Consider the following 19,181-nt stretch of genomic DNA (forward strand, 5'->3'; position numbering starts at 1 on the left):
TGAGTGAGTGAATCAATGACTAGAGCAAGAAACAGCTCAGAATATATGCTTAAAAAAAGTCAACCTCTCTGGTCTTTGACTTGTCTGCAAACAATTCTGGAAAATTCACCCAGTGCATTCTGATTAATAAAACCCCCCTTGTCCTCGTGGTTGCAAAAATAGATACCAGTGACCTTGGGACAGTCACTTAACCTTCTGAACACCTGGGAGAGAAGAGCAAAAAATCTGTGACATGGGGATATCATATAATGTATTTGGATCTTTGAACAGCCTGGCTGGCAACTTAAAAAAATAATATAAGAAAAAGACAGAGAGAGGAGAGAGGGAAACAGAATGTTCTCAAGTCAACAACATGGGGTCTGCTGCAATTTTTATCCACCCACATAACCTTTGTGGTCATCTCACTTCTCTGCTCCTTTATAAGCATGAATTTCTAAGTTCAAAGCACATAAATATTTGTGGCCATCATCATGAAATACTCACAGCCCCTCCTGCAAGACCTGGACAGATATCCTGGTTTTACCAAGAACAAAACAACATTTACATATTCTCTTTAGAATCCCAACCTTTTCTTTAATTCAATCTGTAATCTTCTAAACTCTGGAGAGGATATAAACTGCACAGATGTCAAAAAGAATTTTTTTTTTTGCCTCCTCTAAGGAATGCCAACAAAAATAACAACTCAAAAGGAATGCTTGACCCTACATTTTCTTTCCCACAATTAGTTTACTACATGAAGGCCAGACACTAGAAGTCTGTGCTGAAAGTAAGTTCCAGTCTTACTCTAAGAATTCAGTAATATATTTTCGACTGCACTTTGACCACATCCAGGGGTTGGTATAGAAGTTCAGTGTGGGAGCCATGACGTGCTGTGGACTCTTTACTCCTTCTTCTTTGCATTTATTGTTGTCATCATGAGGCATGTTAAACCTAAAGCCAAAGAGACAAAAGTAAGAATGTCAATAAACACCATGGGACCAAGCTGTTCTAACTGCTTTAAGAATGCATTTGCCTAAGAGAAAAACATTCAATTGACTATTGCATTGAGGGAAAGAAGCTGAATCCTGGCGAGCAGAACAAAACTTACTGGACAATTAAAGATGGAGTGTAGAGTCAAACATAATTTTTACTCAATTTAATACAAAGTGCCTTTAATGCCTAAAAAGAAATACCGATTGGGCCATTATTTGGTTCTGCAGAGGCTCTCAACATGCTGTAGTTGGTGCTAGAATACAGTAGTTGGAATTCCTAATAAGCTATTAAAAGCCAATTTATAGAGTCAAGAATTTGGCAGGTTATGATAATGTTGTGAATATAAAGAGTCAGCAAGTATCAAACCATGAAGCCAAAAGCTTTCCAACAAGAGGCTCACTGTGGGTCTTGGCATCTGCTCCTTTCTGGGTCAAGAAGACAAATGCTGTAACTATGTGGCTCTATCATTATAAAGGTATGCAAAGTTCATGCACAATAAAACCCATTAAAGAAGGCACAAGCATGGAAACCATAGGCATGCCAATTCAGCTGGCTTAACTCAGAGATGGCAGGTAGTTTTATGCTTCTTGCCAGCACCAACTGTTGGCTGCTGGCTTCCTGAAAAGTCGGGCACAAAAGGATTCTTCAACTAATCCAGATTCTGCCCAAGGGAAGGCTGTGATGGAGAGCCAGGGTCCTCTCGGGTCTGGGAGGGAACTCAACAACAGCATTAACACATACCTGCCACTCTTGGCTTAGCATAGAAGAAAAATGTGTGCTTGGGGGAAATGGGGCGGGATGATGCTTGGAAGCATTTCTCAATCCTGAATCATCAAACCCATGGGCTTCAGGCAACCTTCTCAGCTCAGGTCATTATCTACTGGGTAACCATCTCAGAGAGGCTGTCCTGTTTGGGTGACAGCCCCTGCATGTGATGGATTTAGCACCCAGGAAGCAATTGTCTTCACTAGCTCATCTTAAAATTTGGAAATCAGATCAGCTGAACTGCATGAAGCCCATGAAGTCAATTCCATTAATTTCTCTTGCATTTAGTATAAACTGTCTGGCTAAAGAGGAGTTTATAAATTAACAGGATATTCTATTTCTTCAAATAGCATACTTTTCTTAGCTATACATTGGTGGGAAATATTAATCACACAAACTCTCTGCCCTTTAATACATTCCAAGCTCTGTAATTTTTCCTGTTCCACTGCTGCTTTTTGGAATGCTACTCTATCCTTCATAGACAAATCTACATCTCCTATTCAAAGGTCTAAAGGAATTTACCAGGTTTTATGCAAAACAAAAATCCACCCCTCCCCCCCTCTCTTAAACTAAGTTTAGGAAAATCAAAAGCAAGCAGTTTACTTTAATACAGAATTTGTCAGTCTTTACTTTATGCCACTGAGCCTTGTGACTGCAAGCAGGGTTAGTCTTAAGAACATATTCATTTAAACCACTTGTCTATAAAAGTTGTTTTCCATATACCATTCTCTTGGAATTAGCTTTTGAGCCCTTATGCTTTGGGAAATGCTGGTAGGACCAGCAGTTTTCAAACTGAGGTGCAAGAAGTTCTTGAGTTTCATGAATGTATTTCAGAAGCCAAAGGTCAGAGAGAAAGCTAACCAAGCAGGACCCTGGAAAACCACTACTGCTAATTGAAGGCCCTTTTTGTTTTCTGAATATTAGGTACCTAACAGTATTTCCTTTGGAGAAAAAAAAGGGAGGCTGTTCTTAAAGTGCTTGAAAATCACTAGTTTAAAAATATACAAATTATATGTTGAATTAAATTGAAGACACCTATCTATGTGCATCATGCTTTAGGCCCAGCACAGTACACTGATGTAAGGCAACTCCAAAAATTATTCTGAGAAAAATTTTGAGAAATGATGTTAGCTCCAAATAAAGTTAAATTCTGACATGCAAATTGATATATCTCTGTATTGATTTAAGACTCCTTTTGAGAGAATGATTTTTAAAAGGACACAGCATAGTAATTTAATCATTCTTGGGCCTCCGCTGGTGGAGCAGCGGGTTGAGCGCAGCTCTGTGAAGTTGTCCGCAGCCTCTGCAGAGCCGGTTTCAATTCCCGGCCGGCCAGGGAGATTCCCACATGGCGCGCAGACCTCTCCTGTGTCATCCGCTGCTCCCCTCAGCAGTGTACTTCAGTCTTTCTGCCTGTTCTTTTCCCTGCTCTGTCTCTGGTGAATTCTCTCACCCTCCTACGCCTCTGGCCTATACTCCAGTGCTTGTATAAATAAATAAATCTTTGAAAAATAATAATTTAATCATTCTTGAAAAAAAAACAGTGCAGATCAAAAATCAGAATTTCTAGCCAGTTTATACTGCTCTGCCCCAGGTTTCAGTCAGGCTCTCTCTTGAAAGAACAACCAAAAAAGTCAGTTTCATTATGACCAGATACTAAGTGACTGTAATTAGGAAATGATATCTTCTCAGTATTTTTGTTCATTCTCTTTCCTGAAAGAGGGAATATCACTGTTACTAGAGGCTAAATGTCAGAATTATAGCAGCCATGTGTAACTAGAATCAGGAATGTGATAGGTTTTTGAATATCTTGTGGGCGAGGGCCATGTTGGGGAAGTTCTTAAATAAAGATGTTGTTAGGAAAGTTGTCCAAGCTAGTACATCCTCTACCTCGGTGGATAGGGACAAAGGCCCATTCTTTTAACTCCCTGAGGGGTAACAGAATATTAGGCCTTGGATGGAGAATGTGTGTAGCTAAACCAAAGACACCGTGAGCTATAGCTGATGAGGGTGCATTTACTCATCTTCCTGAAGTCAGTCATTTCTCTCAATTAGGTTTGGAACTCCTCAACCCTGCAGACTCTAAGACCGGAGAAGTATCTCATACCCTCCAAAGTGAACTGAATGCTCACTGACATGAAGAAACAGGTTTAGGTCTATCTGAATTAAGTAAAAATATGGAGAGGAAACATACACGTGGCCTAGCTCGTGGGCAATCGTAAAAGCCGTGCTCAAGCCACTATCTTCACTTATAGAGCAACTTCTATAGGGATCACAAATGGTTCCCAGTTCAGCAAGACCTAGTGGAGGGAAAACAAACAAGGGTTCATTTTAAAATGCCATTGTGACTGAGAATGAAAACATGTAGTAAAATTGCTATAGACACAGAAGATACACACGGTCGACTTACCTAAGGTGTCACATTTGTCATGGGCTCTGCAGATATCCTGTCTGAAAGCAAAGGAAACTTAGGGCTTGGAGGACACCAAAGAGCAAATGTCAATACAAGTCAACACTCCAGACCTTCTAGGTGCTGTTCACAGTAGCAACACTTCAGGGAGGGCTGTTACAAAAAACTAACAAAAAGCCAGAGGGTTTGCAACTCAAAGGAGTTTGGAACTTGTTGATTTAAGGATGGAAATGATTGGAAAATCAATAAAATTGGAGTGGGGAAAAAGGATGAAAAGCTATATAGGGAAGTCTGCCATACAGAACAAGCAGAAACCTCCAAAAGAGACTTTCCCTACTATCTTGGGATAAGCAATTCTGTTTTCTTAATGAACCTTCCAGAGAAGGTTCCAAAAGCCTTTCACTTAATTTCATTTAAGAATAGTTTTTGTGACCAACTGTATGAGAGCTGTGGACTAGGCCAGGGTGCCTCTGAGGGGTCCTGCATAATTTTTAAATGCTTTTGTGTTTGTAACTACCATTTCAAAATATTAACAAGGATACAAAACAATGGCACTTCACTAACATAAAAAATATTTTTTAATTGTAGATTCCACATTTAAAAACAAAATCCCTATTCCTGACTTCTTGAAAAGTCACAAAAGCTGACAACACTGCACATGAATCCTGCATAGTCATAGCTATCTCTACCTGAAGAGTAGCTCAATCTGAGGAGTAGCTCAATCTGAGGAGTAGCTCTCTCTGAAGAGTAGCTCACCCTAAAGAATAGAAACCCATTTATTGTCAGGCCTGCATAGCACATTTATTGCCTCTGGGGCACCAACTGGTTAGTGGTTCTCAACCAGGAGTGGTTATGCCCTTCCTCCCAGGGGACATCTGCCAACATCTGGAGACCCTGTTGGTTTTCACAATTGAAGGCAAGAATGTCAATGGAATATAGTAGAGACCAAGGATGCTGCTAAACATTCTCTAATGCACAACCCTCCATAAACATTCAAGAAACACTGTACTAAGGGCGGCCTACCAGGAATGTATGACCTCACCCCATTACCTTGACCCAAAATAGATTTGAGGAATAAGAAATCCATATACCTTGTTATAAGAACAGCAGTATCATGCTGGATTCCACCTGGATAGTTCTTTTGCCACTGGCAAAAGTTTTTTAATGTTGTCTGGGCATTAAAGGATATGGAAGGTCCTTCCTAAGTACAGAAAATAATTACGGTTGATCCATGGTAGCAACACCAATTAGATATGCCATTTCGGATATAGATAGAAGAAAGAAAAAAAACTTTATTACCTGTTCATTATGAATCACAACTAAGTTCACAATAACAATATTAATTAAATTTCCAATACTTGGGTCTTTATAGATAGAGGCTACCTGCAACCGAGATAAATTTTTCAAAGTTAATTGTGAACTCTGTGTAAGCAATAAGCAATTCACTTCTTACGCTGGGCTCGACTTCTTTTTATGTTTCATGCAACACACGCACTTTGTAGCTCTGAATTTTCATTCTTACAACATTTATTAAACGTCTATTTGTAAAATTCGTAGATGGCAGTTTTAGATAATGAATGCAAACAAGTTTAACCTTCAATGTATTTTCCTTAGAATTTGCATTGTCACACAACGTAACAGTTCTCTGTGCCAAAATGCTGGCTATTAATTTTCACTCAAGCTCTTTTATCCTAGAAGCCCTGGATTGGTGACTTATGGAATTTCACAGTGATAGTGTTTGCTAACATCGCTGCTTCCTCGTACTTCGACCCACTTGTATTCTTGATAACCTGGTAACCCTTAGCTTTTCTTGTTGTTCACTGTTACTGTTGTTAAATGAGAGCTAACATTAAATGTTTTGTATGCACTAGGTCCTTGATAATAACTGCCTATTCATTTGGATTTAATATCCACTGCAAAATTCTGATCTAGGTACTATAATCTCTGCTCTACAAATGAGGAAACTAAGGCTCAGAGCAATGAAGAAACTTGTCCAAGACTATATGACAGAGTTGCACAGTAAAAACTCTCACCTGGTGGTCAATTTGACCTAAATATAGTCTATGCTCATAATTGAAATCTTTATGACAGGTCTAGATAGAAAAGGAATTGAGACCAAAAAAGGCCTGATTCATTTTTTTCCTTTCTCTCTATCTGGACAAGGCAGGGTGGGGATGGAGGGAGGTGAAAGATGAAGACAGGAGAGGGAGGTGGGGCCAGGCTGTGTTGGGAAGTAGGGAGTACTGGGGAATGGTTCCCAGTAGTGAGGTGTTGTGACAGAAACTTTGTTGGCGCTTTGAGGTGGGAATGCGATGAGGGACAGAGCAGTCATGGAGCAGGTTTGCAAGGCAAGAGTCTGCTACTTGACCAGAAGTTCTTTTGCCACTGATTGAAAGCATAAAGTTTAATAAAAGCTGATCATGAGACAATGGTATGAGGAATGAGGTCTGGAGGGGGGATAGGAATATGGGACAAAGTTTTACGAAGGACGGAGAAGTATTTGATGTTATCACAGGCAGGGTTATCCCAAGGCCATCATGGAGACAGTCACATAATCAGGTCAACAGTGGCCCGGGATGCCCAGGCCTGCCTTATGATAGAAGCAAATAGGTCACAGTTGCCCATCAGTGGCCAGCTAGTAGCCAGCTCATAGGTATCCACAGTGAGGGGCAAGACAAGGAGAACCACGGGACAGTGGGAAGGAAGAATCTCTAAAGTAATGTTCCCAGACATGATAGTTTTTCACATCCATTTGGGGAACTTATTAAAAGTAGATTCCCAGGGCCTCCCCTGTGGCACAGTGGGTTGAGCACAGCGCTGTGAGGCTGTCCTTGGCCTCTGCAGCACTGGTTCAATTTCTGGCCAGCCAGGGAGATTCCCACATGGCGCACAGACCTCTCCTGTCTCACCCGCTGCTCCCCTCAGCAGTGTACTTCGGTCCTTCTGCCTGTTCTGCTCCCTGCTCTGTCTCTGATGAATTCTCTCACCCTCCTGCGCCTCTGGCATGTACCCCAGTGCTTGTATAAATAAATAAATCTTTTAAAAAAAGTTAAAAATTATTAAAAAAAAGTAGATTCCCAATCCAATAAATTAGGATCAAAGTGTTAAAAGGAATGCTATGCTGAGATTTAAAAACAATCAGATTAGATAATGCGGCTTGCTATAAAGCGATCTCCAATATTTCTAGAAAACAGTAATTTCTAAAACTGTACATGAGCATAATCAAAGGAGAATGTTCATGTATTTTTGGAAAAAAGTTGTATATGCATCCATATTTGCTGTAGAAATGTCTGGAATTATAATGTCCAAGATGACAGCCACTGGCCACAAGTGGACACAGAGCACCTGAAATCTGGCTAGTCTGAACTGAGATGTGCTGGGCTTCTGAAGACTTAGAATGAAAAAGTAAAGAAAAAGATATTTTTTAAATGATACCATCTGGATATCAAATAAAATAGGATATTAGTATCCACCTATTTTTTTTTTATGTGGCTACTAGAAAATTTATAAATTTCATAGGTGGCTTGTATTCTGTCTCTATTAGCGTGGTTAGAAACATGCAAAAAATACCATAATAATGGTTAACCTTGGGAAGGGGCCTGGGAGCCTGGGTACAGAAGGACACTTATTTTTCATTAAAAGACTTTAGTTCTGCTTGATTATTTTTCAAAACATTGTTTTTTCAATCCAAAATGAGAGTATCAAAATAGAGTGAGAGGCTCTTGGGCCTCACCCCAGGGGTACTTAACTAGAACCCCAGAACAGGGAGCACTTGAAAGAACCTCATGGGTGTCCCTGATTCAATACGAGCATCCAGAGTCTTACTGGATCCCCACCTGGCCATGCAAGTTTGTACATAAAAGAGGACCGGTTTTGGGAAGTGGACAAGCTAAAGGTCACATGCAGTCTCTAAGTGAGTTATTAGCTTTACGTGACCATGGACAAGTGACCTAATTCCTCTGAGCCTCAGTTTCTTCTGTATATAATGGGAATGATAATCCTACCTGGAAGAGTTGCCAGGAGGATTAGAAATGATGCCTTTTAAGTAAAAAGCACACTGTCTGACACAGAATAAACATTCAATATTGAAAGCTATTGTCATTATAAAAGACAACCATGAGTAAGTAACCTTATGTTCTCTTCAGCCAGTTGCCTGAATCCTTGAAATGCCAGCCCCGAATGATCCTCCAGAGCACAGGGTGAAAACCATTCCCCAATGACACATTTAGGGACCTTATAAATCACCTTCTTTTAAAAGTACTTACAATTGACATTAAAGTTAAAATATAGTGTTGAAGGTTTGCTCCGTGGTATAAAACCATTCTGTTGTCTGCCACCACCATCACTTCTACAAACCGTGGATAGGATAAAAAGCGTTTTGCTCTTCTGTGGGTCCCTTTTTCCCTCGTGCTATTGGTCTTGTTACCATAGGCAGAAAGCGCTTTTGTTGCTAAGCTGCTCTTCAATACTGCCACATCATCAGCCAGGCTACGCCTATCTTCCCATTTTCTTGTTCTTGCTTTCCTCTTGTCTTTAGTGTGACTATTTTTGTGTTCTGTAACAAACCAGATGGCATGCATTACATTTCAAGCCACAGCTATTTCATATTAAGTGTTTAATAAGACACATCTTAAAATGATGCCTCTGCAGTCAAATCACATACAAAATCAAGTTCTACACACTGTGGACTCTGCAGGTGAAACTCAATCTGCACTCTAAATGACGAAGGACTTGAAATCAGTTTCCCTGGAAGCATCCATTAATGGTCATTAAAGTATTAGAAATCACACATGAATTTAAGGGAAACAAGTGCATATGATTCTTTTCATTTGGAAACATAAATCTTGCTGGGATTTAAGCAGTTACCCTTCATTGTTCTTTGCCATAGATACAGTAATGGTCACAGAGCTCTAGAGAATGGAAATGGAGACATTTAATATATACTACTTTTGATATTCATTTAAATACAGTTAAAAGAGGTCTGAGAGGTGCGACAGGTTAGCAGACAATGCAAAGGAACTACAGAAAATGCATTGCAAGGTATTATTCTATTATTATTCTCAATTATTGTAATGTATGAATAAATAGTAGCACTGCTATTCAATACCTCTGGAATTTTCATTAATTTAATTTCAGGGTTCAGTTAAGGAGATAGATTAAATGCAGAGAGTATGAACCGGCAGCATCTGGGACTGAGATGTATATCAGATTGGCTCTACTCATTTCTGACTCTTGTCTAGGTTCTTAGTCTCTATACTGTCTTACTCCTCAAAGTGTGGCCCAGGGAGCAGTAGCATTGGCAACACTTAGAAGTTTGTCAGAAATGCAGATTCTGGCCACACTCCAGACCTGATGAATTAGAATCTACATTTTAACAAGATCTCCAAGTGATCTGCATTTATAGTAATGTTTTGAGAAGTACTATAGTGTCTCCAACTTGGACTGAAGTTTATATTGCTGGTGACAATACTCAGTTTCAAAGTTATCAACTATACAATAAAAAGAAGATTAAAAGTGACTACCAAAATACATTTTGAGTGAAAAAATAGAATTTAATCAGTTTTCTTGCCATCAACTCATCGACATGATTTAAAACTTTAATGCCACCAGTTTGTAGTTTAAAACACAGGAAACACAATTGTATAACTAAGAAGTATTATCCCTGGCCGGCCGGGGATCAAACTCTTGCTTCAGTGGCTGGCGATAGCTTGACAGTGCTCTCTTTAACCCCTGTGCCACCAGGGAGACCACATGGCGCAGCAGACCTCTCCTGCCTCGCCTGCCTGCTGCTCCCCTCAGCAGTGTGTTTCAGTAGATCTTCCTGTTCTGCTCCCCACTCTCTCTGGTGAATTCTCTCATCTCCTGTACCTCTGGCTTACACCCCAGTTCTTGTATGCAAAAATAAAAAAATCCTTAAAAAAATTTTTCTCCTAAGACATACAGAATTAATTAATCCAATAATAGCATAACAAAACAAAAATTATAAGAGTAAATATCTGACCATTATAGCCAGTTGATGAAACAATCAATTTTGTTCAAGTACAGTGATTCAATAACTGTTAAAATAGTACAATCAGAGCAAACCATCAAGTTTTATGTGGTCCAGCTATAGACAACATCACTAGTTCAACTTGTGTTTCATCGTAGGATTCAGTATTAGATTCTTTTTCTTTCAGTCTTTTTCTCAAGCATATTCATACATGTGTACTAATACCATTTGAGAAATTTGGCTGTCATTATAATTTTCAATCAGCCAATGATTATAGAATAGATACTAATCAAGTACTCATTATGGACCAAGTATTGAACTAGACATTCTTATGAATGTTACCTTATAATTTCTCTCAGACTGACAAAATTATCTCTATTTTACACATGAGGAAAATAAGTCTCAAAGATATTAAGTAATTTATCCAATGCCACATTGCAGGAAGGTATGAGAAATCTGGTATGAATTTCATCAACACCCTAAATAGTGATCTTACTATTAGGTAAAACTTCTCAAGAGGCGAGGACTGAAATGGGCTCACAAAGAATTTAAATTGGGGAAAAAAATTGACTGGAGGGTATTTTCACACAGACAGCTTTTTGTAGTAGGTATATGGAAGTATGTTGAAAATTGAAATTTTTTAATACATGCCACTTTTTTTTAAATAAAAAATAATCCTTGTTCAATGCCTTCAGAAAATATTTTAATATATCATAATCTGTAAAATATTACAGATTTTTAAGTAGTTTTTCTATTCTCCATTTCATTAATTTCTGCTCTAATCTTTATTATTTCCTTTTTGTCTTCTTGTTTTAGACTTAATTTTCTCTTCCTTTCTAGTCAGTGTTTTAAAGTAAATGGTTAGATTATTATTTGAGATGTTTCTTTCTTCTTTTTTTTTTTTGTGGGACCCTCGCTGGTGGCCGGGGATTGTGTTTCTTTCTTCTTAAAATAGTCGTTTATAGCTCTATGGTGGCATAACCCTGCTTTAGCTACATGTCCTATATTTTGGTATGTTGTAGTTTCACTTTCATTAACCTCAAAGTATTTTCCAACTTCTCCTCTGATCTACTGTTTACTTAACACAAATTTCTGAGCTTCCAATATTTTTTTTTCTGTTAATAATTTTATTCCATCATGGCCAGAGAAGAAACCATGCATTACTTCTATCCTTTAAAATTTACTGATTTGGGCCCCTCTGGTGGTACAGTGGGTTGAGCGCAGCGCTGTGAAGCTGCCTGCAGCCTCTACAGCGTAGGTTCAATTCCTGGCTGGCCAGAGAGATTCCCACATGGCATGGCAGACCTCTTCTGTCTCGCCCACTGCTCCCCTCAGCAGTGTATTTCGATTGTCGGCCTGTTCTGCTCCCCGTTCTGTCACTGGTGAATCCTCTCACCCTCCCGTGTCTCTGACCTGTACCCCAGGGCTTGTATAAAAAAAATAAATCTTTAAAAAAAATTTACTGATTTTTTTTTTTTTTACAGACTACCATATGTCTATTCTAGAAACTTTCAATATGTACCTTAGAAGGGTGCTTATTCTACTACTACTGGATAGAGTGTTTTATAGATAAATGTTAGTGTAGTTAGTTTAGAGTATTGTTCAAGATCGTTATTTCCTTGTTGACCTGTTTGGATATTCTATCCATTATTGAAAGTGGAGTATTGAAATTTTGAACTATTATTATCAATTTCCAACTACTATTATTATTTTCTCCTTCACGTGTGGTCTTCATTTCTGTAAGTTTTTGCTTCATGTATTTTGGCGCTTTATTCTGAGGTGTACATATGCTTCTAATCTTAATATGCATTGACTTTTCATTCATTATAAAGTGCTTTGATAAACTTTATCAGTAAAGTGAAAAAAAAAACTTTATCAGTAAAGGAAAATGTCAGTTTGTGAAAAGCAAGTAATACTTAATGACTTCTGTAAATATTAAATTTTGATATAATTTATTGTTTTATTTAGAAAAAAGTATATCTACAGTAAAAGCAAAAAATACTCAGGAAATGCTATACAAAATTCATTCTTTTGACCAGTAACAGGTAAAAAATGCATTCTCAGAGAATCATCAAAGGCTATTTGAGCAAGGAAAACCTGAGGGTGAATCAAAACACTAACTGGGAAAAACATTTTTGTTCAAATAACAAAGTAGGAGATACTAAGACTAATCATTATAAAGCTACAGTTTCTAACAGAAAAACCCATGTGAATTGTAATGCACCTGGAAGATATTTATTCACAAGTAACCTGTGCATGAAAGAAATAATTCAGGACACTTTATGTGCATACTTAAATTACTTCTTCAGAATCTAAAGCAACAATTAGTATATACTATTTCCTGGTCTTTTACCCATCTGACCTTTCCCGCTAAAGAATGAAATCATATTTATTGAGCTAATAAGCCCAATTAATTTCTATCACATTAATCATTTTGGCAAGCAATTTTAAATTTAGCATAAATAGTAGTATGAACTTTAAAGATTCAAATATCACAATGACTACAAATACATGGATATTCTCATGGAGAATCAAAAAAAAGTAAGATATTATAACCTATAAATCTGCTCAACTCTCTTGCCTCTGAATAGAATATGCAATAAAAGAATGATTTCCACCAAATGGACACATACTGTTAGGATAATAAGAGAACATTCACATTTCTCTTTAATGACCTTTTAACATAATGGGATTTATGTTAGTGTTTCAAATTTGCAATTTGCTAGTAGTTTTATCACATTGGCCTATATAATGAAGTTTTACCCTTGGGGAAAACACAGTAGAATAGGGTCTGTGTATTTTGCTTTTCTTTTTTCCCCCACACATAGCTTTATATTTTCATTATGTTTAATTGAGATCTAAATTAACTAACAAAAATTCATTCTTTCAAAGTATACAATTCAGTGGCTACTAGCATATTCAAAGTTGTGTAACTATTGTCATATTCTAAATTTAGGGGAGTTCACTGTCCTAAAAGGAACCCTGCACCAGTTAACAATCACACCCCATTTCCACCTTCCTCCAGTCACTGGCAATCATTAAAGTTTTTTAATACATGGACTTCCCTATCCTAGCATTTCATACAAATGGAGTGAGACATCTTTCACGTAGCATAATGCTTTTAAGGTTCATCATCACTGTAGCATGTTAACAGTACTGCATTACTTTTTATTGTCAACTAATATCCCACTTTATTGATACACCACATTTTGTTTAATCATTCATGAATTGGTGGACTATTTGGTCCCAAATTCCATTAAAAATACTGCTATAGGGTCTCCCCTGGTGGCACAGTGGTTGCGCGCTGGGCTTCGAAGCTGCTCGCAGCCTCTGAAGTGCCGGTTCGATCCCTGGCTGCCAGCGATGGTCCCACATGGCACAACAGACCTCTCCTCCCATGCCCGCTGCTCCCCTTAGCAGTGTATTTCATCAGTCTGCCTGTTCTGTTCCCCGCTCTGGCTCTGGTGAATTCTCTCACCCTCCCGCACTTCTGACTGTACCCAGTGCTTGTATAAATAAATAAATAAATCTTAAAAAAAAAAATACTGCTATGAAGATATGTGTCCAAGTTTATGCATTTACATTTACCTAGGGGTAGAACTGCTGGGTCATATTGTAATTATGTTTAACATTTTGAAGACCTCCCAAAAATTGTTTTCCAAAGAGTTTGCACCATTTCCTTGCCTCTTTTTTATGTTCAAATGTGACACTCAGAAATAGATAATTTTTTCAGAGCTCTTTTCCTTTGCGTATTCTTTAAAAATCAATCATACTTATTTAACAGAGCAGTCTAACTTCAAATATTAAAACAGCATGTTGAACTAAAGAGAGTATGCAGGTGGCAAATAAATCTGTCAAAATAGGATCCAAATCATGTCATCAAGGAAATATAAATTTAAACAACAATGAGATACCATTACACACTGATTAGAATGGAGAAAATCTGAACACTGATTAGAATGGACAACACCAAGTGCTAGCCAGAATGTGGAGCAACAGGAACTCTCATCATTGCTGGTGTGAATGTAAAATGGTCCAGTCATTTTCAAAGACAGTTTGGGTATTTCTTAGAAAACTAAACATACTGTCACCATATGATCCAGCAACTGAGCTCTTTAATATTTACACAAAGATGATGAAAATTCATGTCCACACAAAAACCTGCACATGGATGTTTATGGCAGCTATAGTCATAAATGTCAAAAGTTGAAAGCAAATAAAATTTCATTCAGTAGGTAAATGGAAAAACTTGCTACCTCCAGGCAATGGAATATTATTTAGCACTGAAAAGAAATGACCTATCCATCCATGAAAAGATATAGAAGAGCCTTAAATGCATATCGCTAAAGAAGAAGACAACCCATAAAAGTTACATGTTGTATGATTGCAACTGCATGACACTGTGGAAAAGACAGAACTATGGAGATAGTCAAAGATCAGTGATTCTCAAAGTTTGGAGTAAGGGAGCAATGAATAGGCAGTGCACAGAGAATTTTTAGGGTACTGAAAATACTCTGTATGGTTCAGTAATGATGAATACAAGTCATTACACACTTGTCCAAACCCACGGATTATAAAGCACCCAGAGTGAACCCTAATGTAAACTACGGACTTTGACTGATTATGTTGTATTCAATATAGGATCATCAATTGTAATGAGTATACCCTCTGGTGATAGAAGTTGATAATAGGGGAGGCTATGGCATGCATGGGGGCAAGAAACTCTCCACACCTTCTCGATTCTTTGTGAACCCAATTCTGTTCTGGTAAAACAAACTTAATGGGAAAAAATAGCATGTATTACCTCCAAGAAGAAAATGCATCTTTGCATTCAGAAACAAATATAATATTTTGCAGTTGACCCTTCACATGTACATATAAATAAATGCAGGATGCTAAAAATTTCTGACCCACAGCTGTATTCTCTAAGGCCATATCTGTGTTTTCTAAAATGAAGTCGCAGCACTACAGCTTGTAACATTTTATTCCAAAGATGTGAGTGATGGGTTAATGTTCGCCCTTACAACTGTTTTGGCCTTGATGGCTGTGTAGGGGAAGCTGCAATGCTTGCATACCACAAACAACAGTGTTCTAAGATCTCATGCTCTGAAGAAACCAGATTTCAAGTCTTATTTGACCTTGGGCAAATAACTGTTTTCCTTACCCTCCTTTCTCCCACTTATAAAACTAAGAACAGTACCTATTTCTTAGAGTAGCTTTGAGGAATAATTAGAGCTCATGCATATTAAGTGTAGTACATAGGAAGGAACCAATAAATCCTGTGGGTTTTTAATTTTTTTTTATTTTTACCGGCTCATAAAGTCATAAAGTAAGTTAGAACTAAAAGGAATCACTTAAGGAAGAGTGCTAGCAGTGCTTAAAAACTACTTTCTGGCGTATAATAACAAATTCAAAGACACAGACAGTTAATACCCTTAAATCATCTTTTCAAGTCATCGCTCTTGGTCTTAGTCTCCTGACCTCTTAAACAAGCATATAAATCCCAGCTTCCATCTTAAGGAGATGTTGGTAAATAAATGAGCATAGAAAATAAAATATAGAAAATTCTTTGGAAATTATTAATTGACATTTAAAGAATTATTTCTTGAGCACCAATTTTGTGCAAGGTACTAGACTAGGTGTGCCAAAATAAACAATGGCAATAAAAAAACAAAAATAAATTTTTAGATTTTATCATTAAAAAAATCAGTCAAAAAATTTAACATTTGCTTAGTTAATAAAAAATGTCTTAAATGAGTTTCATTCTATGTTGTTATGAAATAAAATGCACTTTACGAAATAATGGGAATTATTTTAGAAAACAGTATTCAGACCTTGGTATTTGGCAGTTACTCACTGAAGTGTTTGCCTCTGACTGAAGGGGCTGGGATGTTAACATTAACATATGGGAAGTTAATTATTGTTCTCTATTTTAATAAGGTTTATCAAAATTTAACTGACTTTCCTTAAGGCACTAAACCACCTATGACCTCCTAGTCTAACTGGGTAGAGGAACCACAACATAGGTCCAGGAGGAGGACTCCAGAGCACTGAGAGTCCCCTTGGGGTCCCACCTGGACTCACAGCCAGAAGATGGTTGGACAAGTCTGGTTCGTGGTTTCCCACTTGGATTCTGGGGCCAGACAGGCGCGGGTCACATTCCTTCTTGGAGTTGCTCTAGCTGAAATTTTCATGGGCAAGTTCTTGCCTCAAAGTCTTAGTCTCATCATCCGTAAATGGAGTATAATAACAGTACACACCCAAAAGGGGAACTATGAGGATGAAAAGACATACATAGCGCCTCCCTGGTGGCGCAGGGGTTAAGTCAGCACTATCAAGCCATCACCAGCCACTGCAGCACGAGTTCAATCCTCAGCCAGGGAGCTACCCACATGGCGCAGCAGACCTCTCCTGTTCCTTGCCTGCTGCTCCCCTCAGCAGTGTATTTCAGTAGATCCATCTGTTTTGCTCCCCACTCTGTCTCTGGTGAATCCTCTCACCCTCCGCACCTCTCACCTACACCCCAGTTCTCGTATACATAGATAAATAAATAAAAATAAATCTGAAAAAAAAAAAAAAAAAAGACATACACAAAATGCTCTTGGCACAGAGCAGGGGCACAAAGGAAGGGCCAATTAAATGTTCAACAAGATAACAACATTAGTTGTCACTGTTTTACTAGTAGTATGGAAAATATCCTCTCTTTATAAACTAGTATGTTGACAGCAGGGTTTCCAAAGAAAACAATTCTATTTCAGAAAGAATGTTCTTAAAGGAAGGAAGCAGGGGAGGATGGGGAGAGGGAGAGAAGGCGGGAAGGAGGGAGGGACTTTATAAGGGCATGAAAGACCAGCCCCTGCTCCCATGGAACTTCCAATCTAGGTAACAGGCACATGTGACTGATAGCGAGGAGACACGGTCTGGAGATGTAATTAGAGATAAACAAATGGCCCAAAGACTTCCACCTCTCTGACAGCTGATAACACAGAGGGAACAAAAGGGGAAGCCATGGCAGTTCCCCTGCCCTCTTTGTTCTAGTCAGACTTGAGATCTGCACTAATCAGGCATGTCCAGAGTTGCTTAAAGAAAAGAACTCAGTAGAAGAGAAACAAAGTCTAATGGGATCAGAGGAAGACACAGACCAGCACAATGAAGGGAGGAAAAGATAAAACCAAAACAGTCATAAAAACAATGAATGTTTCTCTAGAAACAATGTGTTTCTAGAAACTGGGTGGAGCAGGTATGGGGGTGGGGAATGGTTCTGTGTGTGCAAAGCTCTAACGTGTATGAATGAAAACTCACCAAAGTTTAATTTTTTTTTTTTAAGTGACCTCAGTTTGCTAGCTTTAAAAACAAGAGTGAATCCTCGGATACTTATAGGGATCATGTCTCCAAACCCATGTCTCTCAACAAACTGTGAGCTTTTGGGAGGAAAAAAAAGCGGCACACCCTGTCGGGCCCCAGCACTCCTAGACTGTTAGCACCACGCTGACAGGAAATAGGAGCAAAGAGCACTGGTGACAGGGATTCTGCTGAGCCTTTTTTTTTTTTTTTTTTTTTTGGCCCACCAGACCTTTATCAACAGTGTTTCCCTGACAGTGGTTTATGTAACATTAGTCCCAGAAGTTACTTCACAAGTACATTTGCAAAACACTTTATGCTGAGCTCACATCTGAGACCTTTCTCTGTACACATTAGCGTTTTAAAAACTCTGAGGAGGGCCTCCCTGGTGGCACAGGGGTTAAGTCTCAGCTCTATCAGCCACTTCTGCAAGGGTTCGATTCCCAACCAGGGAGCTAATCCATATGGCGCAGCAGACCTCTCCTGTCGCGCCTGCTGCTCCCCTCAGCAGTGTGTTTCAGTAGATCCATCTGTTCTGCTCCCCACTCTGGTGAATCCTCTCACCTCACCCCGCACCTCTGGCCTATGCCGACACCCCAGTTCTTGTTGCATAAACAAATAAAAATAAATCTTTAAAAAAATAAAAACTCTGAGAAGACTTGCAGGAAAGAAAACAGTTTCTATTTGCTTAATCATGTAACCAAATTTACTGGATGCTGGCCAGTTCTTGAGGCGGTGATGGGACTGAAAACATTCCTAGAAAAGAGCATATTGAGGGTCTCTTCTCTGAGGGAGAGAAGGAAGCACACTTTCAAGAAAACAACTGAGAAGCTTCCTGGAGTTTGTGGGGTGGTGGTGGGTATCGGCAGTGAACTGAGAGTTAACTTTGCCATCTCAGGTCTGCGAACTGGAACACCACCTCCACAGCCTGCTACATCTTCATTCCCAGCCATTGCTCCTTCCACTAACTGCAGGAATGATGGCAGCAGCCACAGCTGTAACAGCACTGCCTGGTGTTTGCTGATGCTCGCCCTCTGTCAGCCACTCTTCCCAGTACTTTATATGGGTTAATGTGATTATTCCTCACAGCAACTTTACATGGTAGAGACGATTATCGTCATCTCATAAATGAGCCAATTTAGGAACTCTTGAAATAACTTGAGAATATATTAGAAGAATAGCTATTTGAAGTCACATAAAATGCTCCATGGACCCTGGCCTGTATTTTACCAACAGACTGCTTTTGCTATTGATATCCTGCAACATCCTCTGTGGGACATGTTGGCTTGGACTTACTCCGCCTATAAGCAGTGAGGGGAGGCTGTGATGGCCGGCAGGGCGCCAGCTGCTCATGGTCACCCTGTCCTATCTGCAGTCCATTTTTGTGGCCACCACACAGTCCCCTTGGTGACGTGGCTTGGGATTGTGCATGTCAGTGCTCTCCATAAAATGTGAGTCACACATAGAAGTTAAGAATTTCTAGTAGCCACATTTTAAAAAAGGCAAAAGAAACAGATGAAATTAATTTTAAATATATATTCTACTTAACCCAACATATCCAGAACTTTATCATTTCAACATGCGGCACTAGCCATATTTCAAGCACTTAGAAGCCACATGGGTCTACTCACTTCTGTCCAGGACAGTGCATTCTAGGCTTTAAATACTTGTGCAGTTTAATACAGGAGGTAGCAAATAAAGAGT

The 19,181-nt window shown here is 38.8% G+C and overlaps 1 protein-coding gene across 3 annotated transcripts in view; it reads right to left on the minus strand.

The window, feature by feature from the left end:
* ADAMTS9 (ADAM metallopeptidase with thrombospondin type 1 motif 9) overlaps nucleotides 1-19,181 on the minus strand; it is a 166,631-nt gene that overhangs the window by 127,683 nt on the left and 19,767 nt on the right. For 2 of the 3 annotated variants that reach the window (XM_037492298.2, XM_037492290.2), the window contains exons 4-9: nucleotides 8,413-8,702; nucleotides 5,447-5,530; nucleotides 5,239-5,348; nucleotides 4,148-4,188; nucleotides 3,932-4,037; nucleotides 784-930 (exon numbers count right to left, since the gene is read on the minus strand). In XM_037492298.2, coding sequence (XP_037348195.1) covers nucleotides 784-930; nucleotides 3,932-4,037; nucleotides 4,148-4,188; nucleotides 5,239-5,348; nucleotides 5,447-5,530; nucleotides 8,413-8,702 — 778 coding nt within the window. The remainder of the gene's footprint in view (nucleotides 1-783; nucleotides 931-3,931; nucleotides 4,038-4,147; nucleotides 4,189-5,238; nucleotides 5,349-5,446; nucleotides 5,531-8,412; nucleotides 8,703-19,181) is intronic. The other variant, XM_054695303.1, reaches the window with a different exon arrangement.

Source organism: Talpa occidentalis, unplaced genomic scaffold, assembly GCF_014898055.3.
Source record: "Talpa occidentalis isolate TD23 unplaced genomic scaffold, MPIMG_talOcc4v2.1 talOcc4.10, whole genome shotgun sequence".
NCBI classification, from domain to species: Eukaryota; Metazoa; Chordata; class Mammalia; order Eulipotyphla; family Talpidae; genus Talpa; species Talpa occidentalis.